The sequence below is a fragment of the Podarcis gaigeae genome (assembly GCF_964106915.1).
Source record: "Podarcis gaigeae genome assembly, chromosome: 9".
NCBI lineage: Eukaryota > Metazoa > Chordata > Lepidosauria > Squamata > Lacertidae > Podarcis > Podarcis gaigeae.
This window is the reverse complement of record NC_139685.1, coordinates 33,318,917-33,341,011: the sequence shown is the minus strand read 5'-3', so window position 1 is coordinate 33,341,011 and position 22,095 is coordinate 33,318,917. Positions and strand designations below refer to the sequence as shown.

The 22,095-nt window shown below is 41.4% G+C and overlaps 1 protein-coding gene across 6 annotated transcripts in view; it reads right to left on the bottom strand.

The window, feature by feature from the left end:
* GLRA3 (glycine receptor alpha 3) overlaps positions 1 to 22,095 on the bottom strand; it is a 75,850-nt gene that overhangs the window by 26,553 nt on the left and 27,202 nt on the right. For all 6 annotated transcript variants that reach the window (XM_083755853.1, XM_083755852.1, XM_083755848.1 and 3 more), the window contains 3 exons: positions 17,962 to 18,029; positions 5,408 to 5,631; positions 2,929 to 3,011 (listed from right to left, as the gene is read on the bottom strand). In XM_083755853.1, the coding sequence (XP_083611979.1) occupies positions 2,929 to 3,011; positions 5,408 to 5,631; positions 17,962 to 18,029 (375 nt within the window). The remainder of the gene's footprint in view (positions 1 to 2,928; positions 3,012 to 5,407; positions 5,632 to 17,961; positions 18,030 to 22,095) is intronic.

The following is a 22,095-nucleotide window of genomic DNA, read 5'->3' as shown; positions in this document are numbered from 1 at the left end:
CCCAAGACATATAAATATATTAGGAGAACTCTGTGTTAATGCACCAGAAATGACATCATTATCAAATACAGTTTGTGCACCAGAGGGCAGAAAGTCACTGCGCTTGCCTCAGTGGGGAAGAGTGGGATTGTGAAGAGATGGGAGCAGACAAGCAGACCATGGTGTGTTCAAACAGCCTTTCAGAAGCCGCCAAGCAAGCTACATTTTTGTAATTCTACATGCTTGATACAGGGTAGAACCAATAGGGATATGATTAACAGTCAGTATGATAGGACAGACTTGGATAATAAGCTTGTAGCATGATGCCTACATAGCAAAAATATCACCCATGGGCACCAAAGTCTTATTTCTCCAGCCTACCTTCTAGGATTGCCATATTTTGAAGAGCAAAAAAGAGGGCACTCTGACGACTCTGATTTTAAATACCCCTACTATATGTAGCCTATAGAAGTTGTGATATATTGCTGAGGGGGGCGGGTAGGAGAAGAGAAGAGGAAAGCAAGTTTTCAACCACCAGTTATGTCTATGTCTCATCCCAAAAGACATTTTGGCAAATTTGAAAAATCCACTCAGAAGAAATTTAACCCCTGGAAAAGAAGTGTCCTGGAAAAGAAGGCACATATTACCCTACTTATCCTTAAGCTTTGACTATGTGCCACCTGCTGCCCAGTCATCCTGGATAAGAAACAAGCCCTCTTCAGGCATTGTCTCCACACAATCCAATTCCTGTGGAGGAAGGCAGTGGAGACACCTCCACTTGTCCTGCTGCCATCATCACATGTGGCCTGCCCCTCCATTGTGGCCTGCCCCTCTATTGCACACATGTTGGGGTAGTGTCTGAAGAGTGGCGCCTATTCTATATGTGCCAGAGGTTCTAAAGCACATGGAGACAAGCAGGCTTTTTCTTCAGATATCCTACCCGGCAACATGTAGCCACCAGGGGTATGGGATCTGTGGAAATGCTAAGGAGATAGTGGGGGCAGGAGACACAGCTCCATTCTCTTCCTCTATGTGATTATGGTTCATGAATAACCATAGTTTAGAGGTCCCAGGCCCTAAGGAAGTCAGACTATCCTCCACCAGGGCCAGGGCCTTTTTCAGTGATGGCTCCAACCTAGTAGAATGCTCTGTCCCATGAGACTAGGGTCATTCGGGATTTAACCTCCTTCTGCTGGGCCTGTAAGACAGAGCTATTCCACCTGGCCTTTAATTTGGATTCAGCTTGATCTTTCATTTCCCTTCTCTTCCCTCCCCCTCCCCTTTTATGAAGATTACCCACTCCAAGACCCCACAGCTAATTCTCCCCTGGCCTCCTCGCTGGCCCAAGTAGGACTAATTTAGCCAGCTAGCCCTGGTAACTATCTAATGCTTATTAGATGGATTTCCTTCAAATTGATTTCTGAACTTTGAATTCTATTATTATTCATGTTTTTATACTGTATTTTATAGTGCTTTTACAATTAAGTGTTTTAAATTTGTTGTTAGCTGCCCTGAGCTCGGTTTTCTGAACCAGGAAGGGTGGGGTATAAATTTAAAAAATATTATTTATTTATTATTATGATGATCATATGGAGGAAAAGACCTTAAACTATGGTGAGGGGCTTTACTAGGGAAACTGGTGACCTATATGTGTCCCACAAAGCCTAGTCTAGTCTACATGTTGATAACTAATACAAGTGGTGGACTCTGTGGCCTTAAAATAGAAAAAAGGAAAACTGGAAGAAATCTTTAATTTTATTTTTCAGTGTTACTTTTCCATTCCGCAGAATGACCAGCATTTATTGCTGCATGTCATCCCCCTCTCTTAGTTTTGTCATATACACAAAAGTGCCCTCAACACAATGGAAGGCTCCATAGTGTTTTTGTATAGGAAGCTTTTGTTCACAAAGATCTCGAATGGTTTAGACATTTTGCCTTATAGTTCTCTGAGCCGAAGTGACTTATTTGAGTTCTGTTCTCATTATTTTTTTACAAATTACTATTTAGGGCACATGTTCCAGAGCAGCTTTGCTTTGCTGACTGAATCTGAGCGGATCTCTAGGAATCCCGCTGTGGTTCAAAAATATCAAAATGTTGACTGCAGTGATTTTACTACTTTTCTGCAAAGCAACCCAATAACATGCCTTTAGTAGGCCCAAATCCACAAGGCTCTACTTGAAGAGTAGAAATCTAGGAACTAGATATATCAAACATGCTTTTCAGTGTGACCCAAGTTCCACTGAGAAAAAGAAGTGGATACTATGGTTTAACATTCCAGCCCGCTTATTCTAGTCTGACTAGAGGACGATCACTACTATTAATATAAATCTCACATACATACAATATATATCACCCAATAATTGCCATTTTCTGCTGCCCTATATCAGGACCATTACAGCTAACTACCAGTAGCAGGGCAGTTTGGCTATGACATAGAAAATGTGAAAGAGAAGGCATCAGTGACTGTGTTTCCACTCTCCAAAATTAGGGGTATCATTCAAAGAGATTGGGGAGATGAGTATATTCTTCATGGAGAAACGTGTATTCTGATCCCGAAACAAGGGGATCATTATAATTATTTAGAATTGATTTTTAGCATAATTCACAAACTTTGGGCACTATACTGCTGCTCATTCAATCAGACTTCCCTTTTCTCTCTTCCCCTGCAACCCCTCATGCTCCCCAAATTAGCTTTGGAGGGTCCTACAAGCAGAAGGAGAGGAAGGTCTGATTGTGCAGAGGGAAGTCCATTCCACTTCTGCATGGATACCATTGGATTTCACCCATTACTGCCTATAATATTTGATCCATATAACTTCAACATGAAACATGATGCATTTGAAGAAGGCAGCTTTTGCCTATGAAAGCTTATGCTGCAATACTTAAGTTGCCTTCAAGGTGCCACAGGACTATGTGCTATGAACATGAGAATACTATGTTCACACTTACAGCTTTCCAGCTGCATGATACATGTTTGGACATCCATTGGGAAATTTTTGAGGTCCATTGGGCAGGAGAGTATTAAAGTCAATCTGAAAGAATACAGAAGAACTATTATAAAGTGAATGTTGGCCAACACACATTGTCTCATATTCAAAATTACTACACACACATCCATTATGCAATAAAGAACAAGTGTTTTGGAAAGCAGGCAGGTGTACAAACCATTTAGGCATTTGGAAAATAATATGAAGTCAATATGCTTAATTTGTGGGGGGAAATTAGGTTTGCAATTCTACCTTACTTGGAAGTAAACCCCATGAAAATAAATGGAGTAAACAAGTTTTTCACCACAGCATTTTCTAAATACAATTCCTGCCCTGATTGATTTGTATTAGCCTAGACCCTAATCCTGCAAGTCCGTATTAATTGTTTGTGATATTACAACCAACAGCAATTTAAGTCTTTCAAATAAAAGCCTGCTGGAAGAAACCTTCTGTTTCCTACAAGGAAAGCTGATCCTTTATGATTTCAGTGAAAGTGTTGCACTGGTATCCTCTGTCTACAGGTGCCAGAAAGGTAGAATGAGTTAATGGAAGAATCCCCTAACAAGAGTGCAAATGAAGGACCTTTGGGAAACAACATTCACAGAGTTGTTTTTTTGTCCCCCCCCCCCCCCCCGGGGAGGAACATTGTACAATGATCCACACATAGATTTCTCAAAGGATGAAAAGAGTAGCACCAGAACTGGCTCTCTGTGTGTCTCCCATTTCATAAAGGCAGCAGGGAAAAGTCACTTTGTGTCTGAGACCTGACCAAGGGGCAGCTATTACTGGGTGGTTAACTTTCTGGATCATGGTCAGAACTTGGGTCCAAGTCAGGTCTTGAACCAAGAACCTGAGAAACATCCAGCAGAGATTTCAAACCCAGGTTTGATGGTTACTTCAGTTCCAATTAACTTTATCAGTTTAATAGATTGTATGCTGCTGCTGCTGCTACATGATTGTGGTCATGGAGGGGGAAAAGGCAATTCTGCACAGCTCTTATTTATTTGACTTCACTTTAAATGTTTTCATAAAGGTAAAGGGACCCCTGACCATTAGGTCCAGTCGTGACCGACTCTGGGGTTGCGGCGCTCATCTCGCTTTATTGGCCGAGGGAGCCGGCGTACAGCTTCCAGGTCATGTGGCCAGCATGACTAAGCCGCTTCTGGCAAACCAGAGCAGCGCACAGAAACACCGTTTACCTTCCTGCCTGAGCGGTACCTATTTATCTACTTGCACTTTGACATGCTTTCGAACTGCTAGGTTGGCAGGAGCAGGGACTGAGCAACGGGAGCTCACCCCGTCACGGGGATTTGAACCGCCGACCTTCTGATCGGCAAGTCCTAGGCTCTGTGGTTGAACCCACAGCGTCACCTGCGTTAAAACTACTATTATCTGCTACATATGCTTAACTGAGTCATCAACACACCCCAACTGGTGGGAAAGAATTCTTTTTAACACACATTGCATACTTACACTATGGACTTCACTAACACTAGATAGCCACCAGGTTAGATGGTTTTAAAAGATTATACAACTTCATGAAGACAAAGCTATAAACAGCTACTAGTAACGTGCTACCTCCTGGATCAGAGGCAGCATGCCTGTGAGTATCAGTCACCAATATCAGGCAACAGTAGGAGAAAATATTGCCCTCATGTCCTGCCTGCAGCCTTCCTATAGGTATCTGGTTGGTCACTGCAGAAGCTGGATGCTGGACCGTTTAAGATTTGGCCTGATCCTGCAGGGCTTTTCTTACATCATGTTTTTTGTTCTTATTTTGATAACTGCTAATCTATTGTGGTCAACAATATATGAGAAATTAAATATTACAAATCTCTAGACATCTAGAAGTGAATAATCACTGAACTGTTACTGAAGTAAAGAATTCAGAGTAGACATTTATCTAAGACTTCCATTCAACAGTATTACTTTACCAGAGAAAAGACTCGCCCCTAAAAAAGAGACACAACTCTTATTAGCACAACACTTTCCTCCCACATCTAAGCTTTTTGTTGTTGTTTAGTCATTTAGTCGTGTCCAACTCTTCGTGACCCCATGGACCAGAGCATGCCAGGCACTCCAATCTAAGCTTTAGTTTGTTAATAGAAGGCTAGAACCAGTAAATAAAACTAAAAATAATGAGTTGTGGTTTTTTTTTGCTTTCAGAAGAAAATTCAGCAGTGAGACCTCTGTGCGCAATTGAAAGAAATGGCCTCTACATGGAACCATGGCATTTTAAACAGCCTCCAGTTATTTCACCAATTGAATTACATATGGATGACTTAGAGAAATCAGCCTATGTCCTTGTATCTATGTATGTGAACAATCCACAACAAGGGAATACAGTGACTGTTTTCATTAAGGGAATGTGTACCGCATCCAAACTAAATCATAACCTCATTGCTTCCATATCACATCAGAGCCTTTTATTTGCAATTTACCTGATGGAATAGAGAACATTTCCATTTTTAAAAATCCGTAGCAATTTGTTGTCTGTTGTTACTTCATGAAAATTGGCACCTTTTTCATTGGCAAAGAACAAGTCAGGTTTCCAAATAGAGTCCAACATGGATGGGTCCAAATCTAGAGAGTCATCTGGATATTCACTATAAGCAAGACGAGGGTCATTCCAGTTCTGACGGAGAAAGATGTTCACACGATAATCCTAAAGTAAAACCAAAAGTATTTAGTGTTTTTAGCTCCTACCTTTCATTTGGTTGAATAATATGGAATTTACTAGCTGTATCCTTCAAATAAACTTAACTCCCTGGAGTCCTTGATTATATTACTCATCCCTGGCTTCAACCTTATACTGTTTAGTCACTGAACATAATACTGTATTAAAACCTAAATTGCATTACAAATATTAATCCATCAATTTGGAAAGAAATGGTCACAGTCCTGAAACACTAATTATTTACAGAGAAGAAAGCTTAAATGATTCAAACATGTATTATTTTGTACAATCAAAGAGCAGATTTATATTTACAGAGGTAATTTGCTTTCCTGTAAGAGGATTATTATATAATAATTCAGTTTCTTCTGTTCTCAATTAGTATTAATGGACAAGAAATAAGCCTGACCTTATATAAGCCTAACAGAACACGTGTGTGAAGTCCTTTACCAAAACTCTGGAGAGATATTTGGGGACTGCAATATACTGTTGTATGGCATGCCACTGACATTCTTCAATGAACTCAGCAGCTTTAGGTGTGGAGCAAAGAAGAGAGAAGGCACATCCTCCTGGATAAGGAGTTGCCTCCTTTGTTCCTAAGGTTTTTTCAAATGGCTGCTAGGGCCAGTGCAGTGTAGTAATAAGAATGTTTCATCTGACAGAGGACTTGCATCACTCCTGAACTATGAAACTCAACGTTGTTTCTTATTTCATATATCAAGTTTTTCAAAAGGGAATGAATATGTCTCAAAATATAACAAAACAGTGTGCAAATGATAAACATATAATATCCAAGAGTGATGCAAATGTATATTGGGAGCTTGTAGTGTAATACATTATGAGGACTGGGATAGCTGATAGTAACTGTGAATGAACAGGAACAAATGCAACAGTTGGAGATGTGAGCGTCGAGGGTGAATCCGTTGCGGGGAAAGCTGGATAGTGAAAGACATAATATAGCCCTCATGCTGGTAAAACAAGTAGATTATTTGTGCATTCGTCTCTAGCCAGTAGAAATATATATGAATCTGGAATAAATGGAGGGAGGGCGTATAGTGGAAAAATTATGAAGTGCAAGGATCTTTACCCCAGTTATTATCCGTATTTTTCGCTCTATAACACGCACTCAACCATAACACGCGCATACTTTTTAGAGAAGGAAAATCCGTAGGCATGCCACCCGTAGGCATTCCCTCCATAACACGCACAGACATTTCCCCTTACTTTTTAGGAGGAAAAAAGTGAGTATTATGGTGCAAAAAATACGGTATGTTTTAGACATTAATTTCCACTCTTTCTTTTCCATTTCCATTTTCCATTTCCCCTTCTCAAAAAAGGGAAAGTCCAACATTTATATGACAATTATATTTACTAATAGTTTACAGTACATGTTCACCTGATACATTTTGACAGCCTTTCTAACTTTAGGAACAACTCAGTGAGCCATCAAGGCAGAATCAAAACCCCTCCGGAAATTTTGCACTTTCTCTAATAAAGCCTATGAGAGTGCCCTCAAATTTGGGAGTTTAGAGACGACCTCCTCTGCTGTTCTGCTGGGGTAGCATACATGCTCAGTGACATTATTCTTCCCATACATCTTTTATTCCTTTAGACTAGAAGTGAGAACACCTTTTTTTAAAAAAATAATAATCTCTTGATAGTAAAATCTTTACGTGGAATAGTTTTCGTAAGTGTGTGATGAAGAGACCGAATGCTGGCAGCGCTGTCAGTAGTGTGAGTCACAATAGTGCTGCTAATTTCATCAAGGTCATGCAATCAAAAGAACTGGGCACATTTCAAAGGAACAACAGGCTTGCACAAAACAATTGCTTTTCCTGCTGCACCAGCCCTTAAAGGAACCACCGCAGCTCCTTTCCTTGTCACCTTCCTTTTGCTTCATTTCAATATTTTCTTCTTCTTTGCTTAAAACACAAACACAGAAGCACCTTTAGCTGCTTGAATGAAATCTCCAGCGTCCCCTGACCTTCTAATTTCATTACCGTTTGCTCAAACTTGGATGAGCACACTGGGTGCATGTGCCAACACCCCCAAGCAGCTTTAGCGTCTAATCTTTTTAAACCTCACATGGTAGAACTGCATTCTATAATTAAAAATACAATGAATGGTTTGCAGTTAATTTGGATTGCATGCTTTACATGCTTATAACACAGAGATGTTTTTAAAAATCACAAAATGTTGCTTGACTAGGGCAAAGGATGAATGCAGCCTCGTTTCCTCAAACTGCAGACTCTTGCAGTGCGTCCCTCCCAGGAATTGCATGCTCTGTGCCACAAGGTTAGCTTACCAGAGGAGGGAGCTGACAACCTCTTCTCTGCTCTACTTTGATGCAAATGTAGCAGAATGAAATAGGGCAGTATTGTAGGAGTTTGGTGCAGAGCTGAGCTGAAACAGTGTCTTTGGTTTTGTTTTCAGTTTCATTACAGTGGTACCTCGGGTTACATATGTTTCAGGTTAAAGGCTCCGCTAACCCAGAAATAGTACTTTGGGTTAAGAACTGTGCTTCAGGATAAGAACAGAAATCAGGTTCTGGCAGCGTGGCGGCAGCAGGAGGCCCCATTAGCTAAAGTGGTGCTTCAGGTTAAGAACAGTTTCAGGTTAAGAACGGACCTCCGGAAGGAATTAAGTACTTAACCTGAGGTACCACTGTATTGCCAAAAAGCACTTCCGTTTTTCAGTGCATTTTCCACGACTTCCTGAAATTTCATTTATTTTTCAGTTAAACTCTGCACATTAAACCTCAGACACAGCTGTAAAACCCCTCAAAGGATGTTTGTTTAAGACTCTGTGGTAGTGTTCAGGCCCTGAGCTAGCTCAGGGATGGATGAATCAGCTTGTTTCCTTACTGTGCTCACTCATAATTCTGTTCCACCCTGTTTCCACATTAATCTGTGATCTGCATGCATATTTGCATAGTATTTCAAAGACACATTTCTCCTCCAGATAAGCATTTCATTTCTAAAGCTAGGATTTCTCAAAATATATATTTTGAAATGCACTTTAAAAAAGAAGACAAGAAACGTGTCGCCGCAGAGCAAATCTGATAGACAGCTATGTTCTGATCGACAGATTACTCCAAGAGGTCCAGATCCAGTCAGTTCATATCAGGATTCACCAGAATAGATTCCTCCTGCATCCTTTGCTCATCGTGCATAGCTCAGGTGAGCTCCAGAGCTTTTGAAGCAAATGAACTGTGCAGACAGGCATGTTGGAAGCTCTCAGACAGAACAGAAATGCTGTGACAACTAATCCCTAATCTTGTGTAACCAAGCCCAAGGAAGCTCCTCACCCAAAATTGCTCTTGTAACTCTTCTTTGCTATGTAGGGCTGCCAAATCTTTAATCAGCTCCTACTACTTTGTTTATAAAGCAACATCATCTGCAGGCAGGTGATAATATTTATCTCCATGCTGTGAAAAGCAGCTTCACTTATTGATTTTTTTCGGAGTAGCTCAAACTGCTGGTCAGACTGTTTAGCTTTGATCTGGTCAATTGGCAATGCTGGGAGGGTTTTTTTTTTTTTGGGGGGGGGTCTTTTCTGCTTCTTTGCCCACCAGCAATTTAACCAACTCTACAGCTGCCACCATACAATACTCAGAAGGTGATGGAATGGGAAATAATGTAAGATCAGAACAAAAAGAATTCTGTCTCACTCATATAAATAGTAGGTAGGCAGTCATCAATACCTTTTTAGATTATCTTGAATCTTTGCTGTCTACAGAATTAACGATTGGAGAAACAAGTTTCTTTTCGGATAGTGAAAGAATTTATTTGACAGACAGGCTCAATAATGAACCATGTACCTAAAGGTGTGATTACTGACTGTGACAGCAGGCGTATGGATTTTTAAAAATGTAATCCCTGTGTTTATCATCAGTGCTACTGCAAACCAGTCACCAGGGAAGTGAACTGTGGCAAACAATTTGCTAAAGGCCTGCTTGGTAAAACATGCAGACTTTTTGCTATTTTCTATGTACCATCAGTAAGCTACCCCAAAAAATAAAAAATAAAATAAATGGTGAGCCTGATCCTATGCATATTTACTGACTGTGTTCAGTGGGCAAAGAACAACAGCACTGGAGTATGACATTGTTGTATCCTTTGTGTTTCTCTTGACTCATCTAACACTTTACAGATAGAATTCAAAAGTGACTAAAAGTATGGAATGCACTTGCTGATACATTGTAAATGGTTCTAAAGTTAAAGGGACCCCTGACTATTAGGTCCAGTGGCGGACGACTCTGGGGTTGTGGCACTTATCTCACTTTCCTGGCCGATGGAGCCGGCATACAGCTTCCGGGTCATGTGGCCAGCATGACTAAGCTGCTTCTGGTGAACCAGAGCAGCACACGGAAATGGTGTTTACCTTCCCGCCAGAGCGGTACCTATTTATCTGCTTGCACTTTGAGGTGCTTTTGAACTGCTAGGTTGGCAGGAGCAGGGACCAAGCAACGGGAGCTCACCCCATTGCGGGGATCCGAACTGCCGACCTTCTGATCGGCTAGTCCTAGGCTCTGTGGTTTAACCGACCCCTCTCGCTCTCCAGGCTTCAGGAAGCTATCAGCAAGCCTGGGGAGCCGGCGGGAGTTCCCACAGGGCTTCCCAGGCTGCGGATAGCAGCCTGCCGCCCGGCACGCAAAGTGCCCTGAAGCGGAGTGCCCCGCGCGCTAGGCAGACATCTGCAGCCTGGGGAGCCCTGCGGGAGTTCCCGCAGGGCTCCCTAAGCTGCGGATAGCAGCCTGCTGCACGGAGCGTGGGGAGCACTGAAGCAGAGCGCCCCGTGCTTCGGGCAGACATCGGCCAGCCCCACAAGCTCGGGGGACAGTGGGGAGGCGCAGCGCCACCATCCCGCTGTTCCTCAACCTGGTTTTGGGGGGGAAATAAAGGAATTTCCCCCCCTCTTTATTTCCCCCCCAAAAAAACTAGGTGCGTCCTATGGGACGAAAAATATGGTATATTTACATGTTATTTGTCTCAAAAGTTTTCTTAAATGCATCTTCAGTTGATTTAAAACAAAACAGAACAAAACATGGGAGCAAGCTAAATGAAAGACAGAAACTTGGGTAGTAAATACTTCAATATTTACTGTATGCAGGGGACGTGGGTGGCCCTGTGGTCTAAACCACTGAGCCTCTTGGGCTTGCCGATCAGAAGGTCAGCGGTTCGATTCCCTGCGACAGGGTGAGCTCCCATTGCTCTGTCCCAGCTCCTGCCAACCTAGCAGTTTGAAAGCATGCCAGTGCAAGCAGATAAATAGGTATCACTACGGCAGGAAGGTAAACCGCATTTCCATGTGCTCTGGTTTCTGTCACGATGTTCTGTTGCACCCAAAGTGGTTTAGTCATGCTGGCCATATGATCTGGAAACCTGTCTGTGGACAAACACTGGTTCCCTCAGCCTGAAAGTAAGAGAGTGCCGCAACCTCATAGTCACCTTTCACTGGACTTAACTGTCCAGGGGTCCTTTACCTTTACCTTTTATTTACTGTATGCAAAATATTGTACTTCAGTTTCCACATGAGAATAACATTGTATTGGTTTCTTCTTTCATTTACCTTGGTAATCACTTCACACAAGAGTTAACACAGCAGATTCAATTTTGAGTGTGCAACAATTTCTGTTACCATCATGCAATTTATACAGTTGCCCTTATTGTGTCAGATGCTTCCCTTGCTTAATTTGTGAACCTACTGGGACCAGTATAAACATAATACGTGTTAAAAACAAAAAGTAGCCAGAGGGAAATAATTTTTTCCAATGTCTTCAGCATTTAGCTGTCTCTCCAAGTGTGTAGGTTAATCTCAGCTTGATATATAGATGATTTTACCCTTAACTCCTATTAGAGTTAATGGCACTTAAACTCGCAAATCCCTCTCCATCAGCATAATGCACTCTTCTAGCCTATATTCCTTTTGCAGCTGACAGTTTATTTGCAGTCTTCTTTCAGAGCCAAAAGTCACAGAACTTTACAATAATGTGAAATCCGAAATAAACACAGAAGCAAAGCAACCTGCCAACGTCTTAACCATCCATGGTAGTTGTACCATTAACAGCTGCTGGATGTGCATCCCTCAGCAGGTGACAATGTTTATTTATCTACAAGGTGCAAAAAGATTTGCCTGCTGATGTCTGCCAAGCAAGTGGTGGCTGAAGGCTTAAAAAAAATTCTCCGGCTATTGTAGATACAGTACAGTACAACATTCTGTTAAATTTCTTCTCAGGACCAATGGACAACTGAAGCCTGAAACTTTCTATGAAAGTTTCCACAAAGCTTCTATGGGTAGTCTAAAAGGTGGCGTTTCTAACATTTATAGAGGTATTTTATCTTATTTAATGGTTTCCAACATGAGTTTAAAAGGAAGTATGGGAAGCTGATATCGATTTGACAATAGATGATAAAACTTGGCAAGCATTGTGGCAAAAGCCTCCAATTAGTGTTATCTTTGCTATCCATGATGAAAATAATGTTATGCTAGTATTTTACTCCTGCTAAAGTTGCTAGGAAAAATGCTGGTCTTTCAAATATATATTGGAGAGGGTGTCGGGGGTGGGGATTCTTCCACCCCTCTCTTTTTATTTTAAACTAATAAAAGTGTTGTTTTTTTAAAGAAAAAGTCAGGCCCCATTTTTTTCTCCATCAGTTAAAAACCCCATACATTATCATTTCCTTTATGATTATGGTGCTTCAGTTCCTAAACACTCAACAACAGTTGCCCTCTCAAACACTTAATTCAAAGCAGTCTTATTGACTTTCGTCTGCTCATTATGAATGATGTATGGTCTGCCACATTTTGCCTTTTGAACATACACAAGGCGTGTAGCCACTTCTTTTTTACACCAGCAGCATGCAACCCGGTGCCCCCACATGATGCTGATCTACAGCCTCTATCATCTCTGACCATTGATCATAGCTGGGGTTGACAGGGGCTGGAATACAAACACATTACTGAAAGGGCATCACATTGTTCATTCATACTCTTTGTACCCTGTATTGTCAATGAAATGCAAAGCTACACACTTGCTTCTCATGAGTATTCTGGAGGCTAGCTGGGCTAGCAGCTTTGGAGTTGGGACAGCTGAGGTTGTCACATCCAAACAATAATTGTCATTTTTGCTGTTCAGGCTAGGCACTGTTGGCAATCATCTCCTTATGTCTTTAAGTCTATTTTCTCAGTATGAAATGCAGGGAGTGAAAGTTCCACTTGTTGAATTTTTATTTGTCACACAGCAAGGTACATGGAGTAGGGACGCGGGTGGCGCTGTGGGTAAAACCTCAGCGCCTAGGACTTGCCGATCGCATGGTCGGCGGTTCGAATCCCCGCGGCAGGGTGCGCTCCCGTCGTTTGGTCCCAGCGCCTGCCAACCTAGCAGTTCGAAAGCACTCTCGGGTGCAAGTAGATAAATAGGGACCGCTTACCAGCGGGAAAGTAAACGGCGTTCCGTGTGCTGCGCTGGCTCGACAGATGCAGCTTGTCATGCTGGCCATGTGACCCGGAAGTGTCTGCGGACAGCACTGGCTCCCGGCCTCTAGAGTGAGATGAGCGCACAACCCTAGAGTCTGGAAAGACTGGCCTGTACGCCAGGGGTACCTTTACCTTTACCTTTACCTTAAGGTACATGGAACCTGCCAGAAGTGAGTTAGCATGCAAGCCTAATTTTCTAGGTCTTCTTCAAACTGTGAATAATGTGTTTCCAAGGCTGACTCTCTCTATGATTATGAGATTAACAGCCTCTTTGACCTGAGTTTTCTAAGAATAAGACAACTAGACAGCCTCACACAAAAGAGCAGATCTAGTGCCAGCTTCAGCATGCAAGTCAGATCAGTCACTTCCTGTTCCTGGTCCAGTCAATGTGCCTATTAGCAGCCAGCCTTGAAATGCCTGTGAGGAAAAGCTTGGCAGGACTAAGCAAGAGACATGGTTCCTTTACACAGATAATTGGCTCCATTAAAGTCGCTTGCTGTTCGATCCCTTTCCAAGTGTCAATGAAACAGTGGCACATTTACTAGTCTCTTAGGATCTGCTGCTTATTTCAGAAGTGCTGCTGTATTCTGTTAAGCAGCTTAAGAACAACGTAGAACAATCTCTCTCATTTGGGGAGATCATCGCAGAACTACGGGAAGGGTCACTGGCAGGATCTAAAGAAAGACTTCCTGAAGAATGTGAGATTCCTGATGACAGGAAGCTGGCAAATACAGGGCTGACTTGCTGCCTCCTCTCCTTCTAACCCAATGTGACATGTAACAGCCATGAAAAATGCTGAAGGGCACTCTGCAAACAATATACAATGGTACCTCGAGTTACATACGCTTCAGGTTACATACGCTTCAGGTTACAGACTCCGCTAACCCAGAAATAGTACCTCGGGTTAAGAACTTTGCTTCAGGATGAGAACAGAAATCGTGCTCCGGCGGCACGGCGGCAGCAGAAGGCCCCATTAGCTAAAGTGCTGCTTCAGGTTAAGAACAGTTTCAGGTTAAGAATGGACCTCCGGAACGAATTAAGTACTTAACCCGAGGTACCCAAGGTATTGATAATGAGAAGAGTCTACAATAAAATAGGCAAAAAAATCATTACAGTTTCAAAACATACATCCCAGCAAGACGTACAAAGAACCATATAGCACAAACATTATTACTGTATATATGTCTCTCTTGTATTGGTCTCTACAGCCACAGCAGATGTTGCAGCCTTCCAACAGTATGACTTCACCCCAAAGGCGCATTCCTCCATAGTATCCTGGGACAGATGGATGCCAGACCTAAGAATTCTCTAAGAAGCTGATGAGAGGCTTGCAGGTAAGATCCTGTTTGAAAGAACTTCCTAAGATGGTAACACCTTAAAAGCATTTTTTTTAACTTAAGGCCCTGATTGCAGTTTTCACAAATGGGTGGGGAGACTTCAGGAATGTTTAACTCTCCAAACTAACTTGATTCCAGGAGGGCAAACCCACTGCAGAGGTCTAAAATTATAGGCAGGTGATAATTTTGGGCTGCCTGGACATTCCTTGAAATCCTTTATGTGCAGTTTGGCCATTAGGCAAGCATGGTGATGTGGCAAGTGTGTGGTTACACAGAATGGCGCCCTTGCATTTGATTCCCCCCCCCTTTCTTTTTTGTACAGTGTTCTGAACTGCCTAGTTCATGGGTAGGAAAATTGTGTTCCTACAGGAGGTGTTAGACCTGCAACTCCCATTGTCCCTGATCTCTGGCCATGCTGGCTGGGGCTGATGGGACCTGGAGTCCAAAAATGTCACCCAACGGCTATAGGCTAGCCACCTTCTGCTCTCATTCATTAGTACTCCTTGCTGGTGACAGGCAAACAGTGGTATCAGGCTACAATTCAGGATGCCTCTGTAACCCCTCCCCACAAGCAAGGGGGAGGAATGCAGCTGTGACTACCAGCTCTTGCATTTTTATTCCAAATTTGATGGAAAGGAGAGACCAGCTGAAGAAGCAAAGCAGTCCCATCCTCTCTTGGAGTATGTAAAGGTATAAACTAGTAGTACCATATGCAGGTGGGGGGTGGGTGGGTGGTAACTTAATAAAGCTCAGCCTACTTGGATACTGTCACCATCCTAAAATTTAATTTTAAGAATTTATTTTGCATGTAGATTTCCTCTTCTTCATTTGCTCCATTACTATGTTTTCTACATTAGCTTCTAGCATTCTTTGATAAATGGGGCACAACTGAGCATGAGTTGATCTATGCTTAGAAACTATAACTGACCAAGCACATTTCTGTTGTGTTTAGGAAGTTCCCTTCACACTCAGCTTCCCATTTTCACTTAATGTAACAGAATCAAGCATGACCCATTTGGGAAGGGCCAAGTCTTGGTGGTAGAGCATCTTCTTTAAATGCAGATCACCCATCCAATCCACAGCATTTCTAGGTAGGACTAGGAGAAAGCTCTGTCTGAAACCCTGGAGAGCTACTACTGTTCACTGTAGATGATGCTAAACTAGATGGACCAATGATCTGAATCTTCATAAGGCAGTTTCCTATGTTTCCATTACAGTTTAAAGAGTTATAGACAGGGTATAATGCAAAAGAGGATAAAGCTCCTGCGTCATTATTAGTTGTAGAGAAGAGGGAATTTCATCAGATGTAGATTTCATGACACTCTCATTGAAGATCTCTAACTTTTTAAAAGCAACTATCACACTCACACACTCACTCACTCACTCACTCACACACACACCTTGTTTTGAATTTACTCAGTTGTTGGTTGTTTTCTTATGACCAAGCCAGGGAAAAAACAGATTTTGGTCTACATATATTAGAGTAAACTACATCAAAATAAAATGGACTTTAAAAGTATTTATTCGATTCCTGTGAAATATCATGAATGCACATTTGAGAAGGAGGTATGCATGTTAAATAACATAGATAGTTCAGAATATAGAACATACACTTAATATCTTTGTCTGCTGTGCACTTAGAACATAGTAGAATGTACAGGAAATGTTGCACACCTAAATTCTAAGCTTTCTTCAGAAAACTTCTCCTTCATCCAAAATAGTAAGTGAAATGTAATAGTGGCATGGATAAAATAAAACAATATCTGAAAGGTGACCCAATTGTTCAAGAAAACAGCATCAAAATATTCCCAAGCTATATTGAAGTATCAGATGTTAACCTGTAACTAAGGTACATAACATCCCTACTTTAATTTTAAAGAGCTTTTCTTGTTCGGTACAGTGGAGTTAAAGAATATAGATGCTAAACCAAGTGAGAGGTCACAAATAGAGCTATGTGTGTTTTAAACATGCTCATATTCTCAAAATGAAGGCTTTGATTCTGACAGAATTTGACAATTGCTGACCGCAAGAAAGTCCTCCTTTGAGCTGCATCAATGCATAATTTAGAAGCGAACTATTACAGAGCCCTGGCATTCCTCTACATTCAGAGCAGCAGTTTACTAGGGAGTTCTGAAAATGATGTACTATGAGCAGTGAATTTTTTTTTAAACCCTATGCAATAATTTATAATTGACTGCAGCCAAGGCCCTAGAGATGAATATGTATTGCATGTACCCACCTAATTGCAGCTTTCATTTTAGATGAGTGAGTTTCTGACTCTTATCATGGAATGAAAAGATCTCAATGTGTGTGAGGAGGGTCTGCCAAAGACTGATAAACTATGGAGTCAGTATGATCAGGATACAACACTTCTGTATATATCTGTGCATCTTCCTCTCTTCCCTAGGACCTTCCCCACTTTGTCCACAATATAGTTCCACTCAGTTGCTCCAGTCCAGTGGTACCTTGTTCTGAGAGGATTCTTATGCAATGGCTTATCCATTCACTTCAATGTAAAGAGCAGCTCTGCACATGTAGATCTTTCATTTCCATTCAGATAAGTGTGAATGTTCTCATATTGTTTCATAATGTGCAAATATGATAAATTAGGCTTGAAAGATGAAATGCATTGAATTTCTCCTTCACATTCATCCTTCTTTGAATTTTGCAATACAATTCTCCAAAAATGTTTATTAAAATGTACATGAAAACAAATACAATAGTGGAGGTAACACAAAAAATGCATTATATTAGCAGAAATTGGTTGCAGAAATGTATGTGTTAGTCAACACTACATACAAAATGTGTTTATTAGGAGAAATCCACTCTGAATTTTCTTGAGGATTTGGTTTTTTGTTTTGTAAATTGCTGCAGAAACACTGAGAACTGAATTTAAGATTGGCAAAATGAGACAACTGAAATTGGCAGATCCTTCCATCCATAGCAGAAAGGTGAAGGAAAATTAAATAAGGGCAGAGTAGAAAACAAGGAATGAAAAGAGCACAAGGTCACATAATAGCAGAAAAGAAGTAAAAGATCATGCATTTAAAATAAACAAACCCAGATAGGTTTGTTTCCTTCAAAGGCATTCAACAGCCAATTCAATCCTTGGCATTTAGAAGTTAGATTTTAATACAAAGTTCTGGAATTTTAATACAAATTTTCTTGAATGTCTGACATGAGGAATAATCCTTCATACTTGGCAAAGGGATGCAGACATGAAACTGCCCTTTTCAGCGAAAGGAATGGAGATGCTTATGCTGGAACCCTGCAAGTACATGGAAGCATATCCCCTGCTCAGCACTCAAGGGATTAACCACAAATGAGTGTGTTTCATTTTAGAAGGCTCCACCTGCCATTTAAAGATCATTGATCAGGATTGCATGCAAGTGTATCCAAAGGCAAGTGCTAGTAAGATCCGTGGGACATACTTCCAGGTTAGTGTGCACGTGATTGCAGTCTAAATAATTTGAAATGTAATTGTTTGTGATAAAGAACATCTTACCATGGTCGTTTCTGCAATGGATCCAAAACTGTTTATAAAGATGTTGCATGTCACATTTACCGGAGGCCCTGTAAATGAAATCAAAACGAGGAGAAATCACTGCTCACACCAAACAAACAAGCCAAAACCTGTGGCTGCTAAACCAGGGATGGCAAACCTTTTTTTTAGCTCAAGGTCCACATTCTCTTCTGGACAACCTTTTGGGGAACCACATGGCATGGCAAAAGGAGACGGAGCAATGAAGGTGATGCTTCTCTTTGCACATACGCTAGTTTCTACACACCTACCCACTCTGCCCTCCATCCAAGCAAGAAAGAGACATTGTCAGGAGAAGGCAAAGTGGGGGGGGGGTGAGGATCATTACTTGAGAGAATGTGTGGCCTCTGAGGGGCAGGCTTGGAGGGCAGAATTTTGCCCCATGCATGAGCTTCCCTAGGCATGAGCTAAGAGAAATGGAGGTAGTACTACAGCCCTAAGACCACCTTTCATATATCCTTTTCTTTGAGTACCTTTCCATTTCTATGTGCATTTTAAAGAATTTCCCCTTAAAACTCTGTAGAGAAATGGGATAGGATGGGCTTACTTTCATTCCCTTGCAGAACTGGAGTGGAGATTTTTCCACAACATCTTTTTTCTGTAATCCACAATAGGCTTCCATCCAGAGACCTTGAAAGCCTACGCAAAGTTCATCTGAGGGCCAGATGTTTGGAGAAAAGGCACGTGGGTGAGTAGATGCAGAAAGACCCAGGTTCGGTCACTGGTATCTCCAAGAAGCTGAAAAGGCTCCTGAGTGGAGCTCAAGGACAGCCTCTGTCAGTATGGGCAAGAATGAACTAGTTGAGCCAACAGTCTGACTCAACAGCAGGACTGGGACCATGTTGTGCTGACAGAATCACAGAATTGTAGATTTGGAAGGAGTCCAAAGGGTCATGTTGTGCAACACAGGGATCACAATAGAGATTTAACTCTATTCCTGTGCATTAGAATTTCCCCAAATACACTCATGTAGCAGATACTAGCAATCAAACTTTCCCTCCCAGAATTCATATCAGCTTTGGGAAATTTTTGGGCAGGACAGGTGGAGAGTAGAATTAATCTGGGCATGCATGGTGGTGTCACAATCTTTGTCCTCTTGGTTTTCAAGCATCTCATTCCGCTGCCGCCCCCCCCAATTTGTGAGTGGGAAGAAGAAAAGGCTGTTGCCAGAAGGAAGGTGATTAAATGCTCCAATGCACGCATGGAATACCATTATTCCAACACCTATTGCACAATTGCACAAATTTAATTTAAACTGGATGCTAAAATCGTTTACCTTTGGAGGAGAAAAAGCAATCCAGCTGGTGCTACCAGTTGGTAGCTGATCAGAACGATCAGCTAAGTGCCTGCTATGAGACCTATAATAATGGGCAGTATGCTTGTCACTTTCAGTGGAACAATGTACACAGCAGCCTTTTGGTGCAATGACTGAAAGTGACACTGTTTCAACAGATCTATTCCTTTAAGTTAAATCAAATCACATTTTACTGCCCTGACAAGTTAGACAGGGTTGTCAAGTAGAAGAAAAGGGACACACTCCCTCAGGTATCTGTCAAAGGCAGTCTAGACATGTTTCCTGCCTCAACATCCAACATTTGCAGAGGTCCAAAAAAAAAAAAAAAAACACATACAAAAACCCTACACCCCATTCTGAACACTGGTTGTGTAGCCCTTTGTTTCACATGCATTTGAATGTATATCACTGGATTTTTCTATTCTTTGCTGGGAGATCCACTAGTGAGGGTGGGGAACCTGTGGACCTCCAGGCGTTGTTGGACTCTGGTGCCCACAGAGGTGTGCCTAGCAACTTTACTGTGTTCCTTTTGCCATGTGATGAAGATGCACCTCTTTACCGCAGCCTTTGACAGCTAAGGTATTTGCTGAATTTGTACTCTTTTGTTCCACTGGGATTGGTTTGATAGTTGTAATGGTTTTAGTTGTTTCTATCCTTGTGCACTCCATTGTTCTATCCTGCTCTGGGACCTTGCGGCAAAGCGTGGGAATGAAATCTTCTAACTAAATAAATAAATGAGACCCAGCCAGCATGGTCAAGGGCCAACGGATAACTGGGCACTGGATCGCTAGAGGTTTGCCATCCCTGAACTAGGAGAACTGTATGTAAATTGCTTTGCGTCCAGTGATTATTTTCTGGGGGTACTCAAGTCCACGCAATACTGGCACCTTCTCCCCCTGCCCCAATGTTAAAAGTATGTCATTTACTGTAACAACTTCATGGTGAGTACCAGCACCTTTTTTTCTTTTAAGAAAGCACTGTTTGTGCCACTTAGTAAAGTGATTAATTACTATTATTAATAATAAACACCCGTGGTTCTGCTCACAGACATGCCCATCCTTCATGTGGGTATTGTGAGGATGAAATGCCCCTCAAACCCAACACTCGGGAGTGCATTCACACTGCACTGCTGAAGAGAAGGAGCAATTCAGAATTGTTGCATACAGGGATTAAATTTTGGAATAATAATCATTCAATCAGTACTTGTTATGTCTGAAATGCAGCTTTTGTATGGCTGATGTAAGAAATAATGGATTATTCTTCTGACAGGAAAAGTGCTTTTTGCAGAAGTAATGATCTCCTTTAAAAAAAATTATTCTTATTAAATATTTTCTTGGTTTGCAAAAGTAGATGCCCTGTCTCTTTTTTGTGCAGTCGTTCTTACAAATCAGTTACATTTGTTGTGAGACATTAGTGTTGAGTACAGTATAAGGTTGGGGAAGAAGAGGGGGGAAGAGGAGGGGTGGGGTGGTGAGGCTTATATTCTTTTGTATAGTGTACGTATGTGATCTCCTTTAAAAAAAAATCAAATAAGGTGTCTTTTGAGACTCATTAGTACTTGGTTATTGACACTGTACAGTGGTACCTTGGGTTAAGTACTTAATTAGTTCCGGAGGTCTGTTCTTAACCTGAAACTGTTCTTAACCTGAAGCACCACTTTAGCTAATGGGGCCACCTGCTGCTGCCACGCCACCGGAGCACGATTTCTGTTCTCATCGTGAAGCAAAGTTCTTAACCTGAGGTACTATTTCTGGGTTAGTGGAGTCTGTAATCTGAAGCGTCTGTAACCTGATGTACCACTGTAGTTGGTGTAGCCTCCTCTCTTTTATATATATGGTAACAGGCCAGTTTTGTTGTACTGTCCCTCTTTTCTTCTAACATGCACTGGGTGCACTTGTGGGGCTGAAGGTGAAATTCATAAATGGGAAATGGAATAAACTGCCATGTGAATGCAGCCAATGTCTCTCTCTCTCTCTCTCTCTCTCTCTCTCTGCAACATATCTAAGTTTCTGTCTGTTATTCAGGGAATAAATGTTTGGATAGTTTAATTTTAATCACGAGGAGTAACTTGTATTAGTCTACTGAATGTTAACTTAGAATGTCTGAATTCCTCTCCCACCATCAACTACCAAGTGGACTTGGATATCCCAGACTTAGATACACATCTGTAAAATGGGAATAATTATATATTATCCAAAGTATAATATATAATTATATATTATAACAAAAGGAGGATATTAGTGCATTTTATTAATTTCCATTCATATCTAATTCCAGGAAAATTAAACTAAACCTAAGGTCCTTCTTGGATAACAATAATAATTAACATGCAAGGTAGAAAACAACCACTATGAAGAACCATAGGGTTGTGTCTGAATGAATAAAGAAATCACTGGAAGATTACAATGATGCCTTGCCACCATTTTGCTACAGGCTAAAAAACAAAAGTTTTTTTGATTTATTTATAATGAGCTAGACTGTCATAAGGGATAAGCGGTTGTGTCACTACTAATGCTTTCCTGCACAGAAGCCAGTAGTAAGAAAACAATGCGCTTGACAATCAATAATTGAAATAATAATTTGCTTGCCGGAAAGTGCTTGAAGCATCCTAGAAAGAACCTCCATACCCCCTCTCTAAAGTATGCAGTCCATGCATGGCAAAGCTTTTTCAGATGTAAAGCTGATCGAATGGTGTCTATCAAGCACCAATTATACTCTACAATAGAGTTTGCTTTTTAAATGATTTTGCATTAGGCTATGGTTTACCATGACCACTTGAATGTGAGAGGTCTCAGAGAACAATT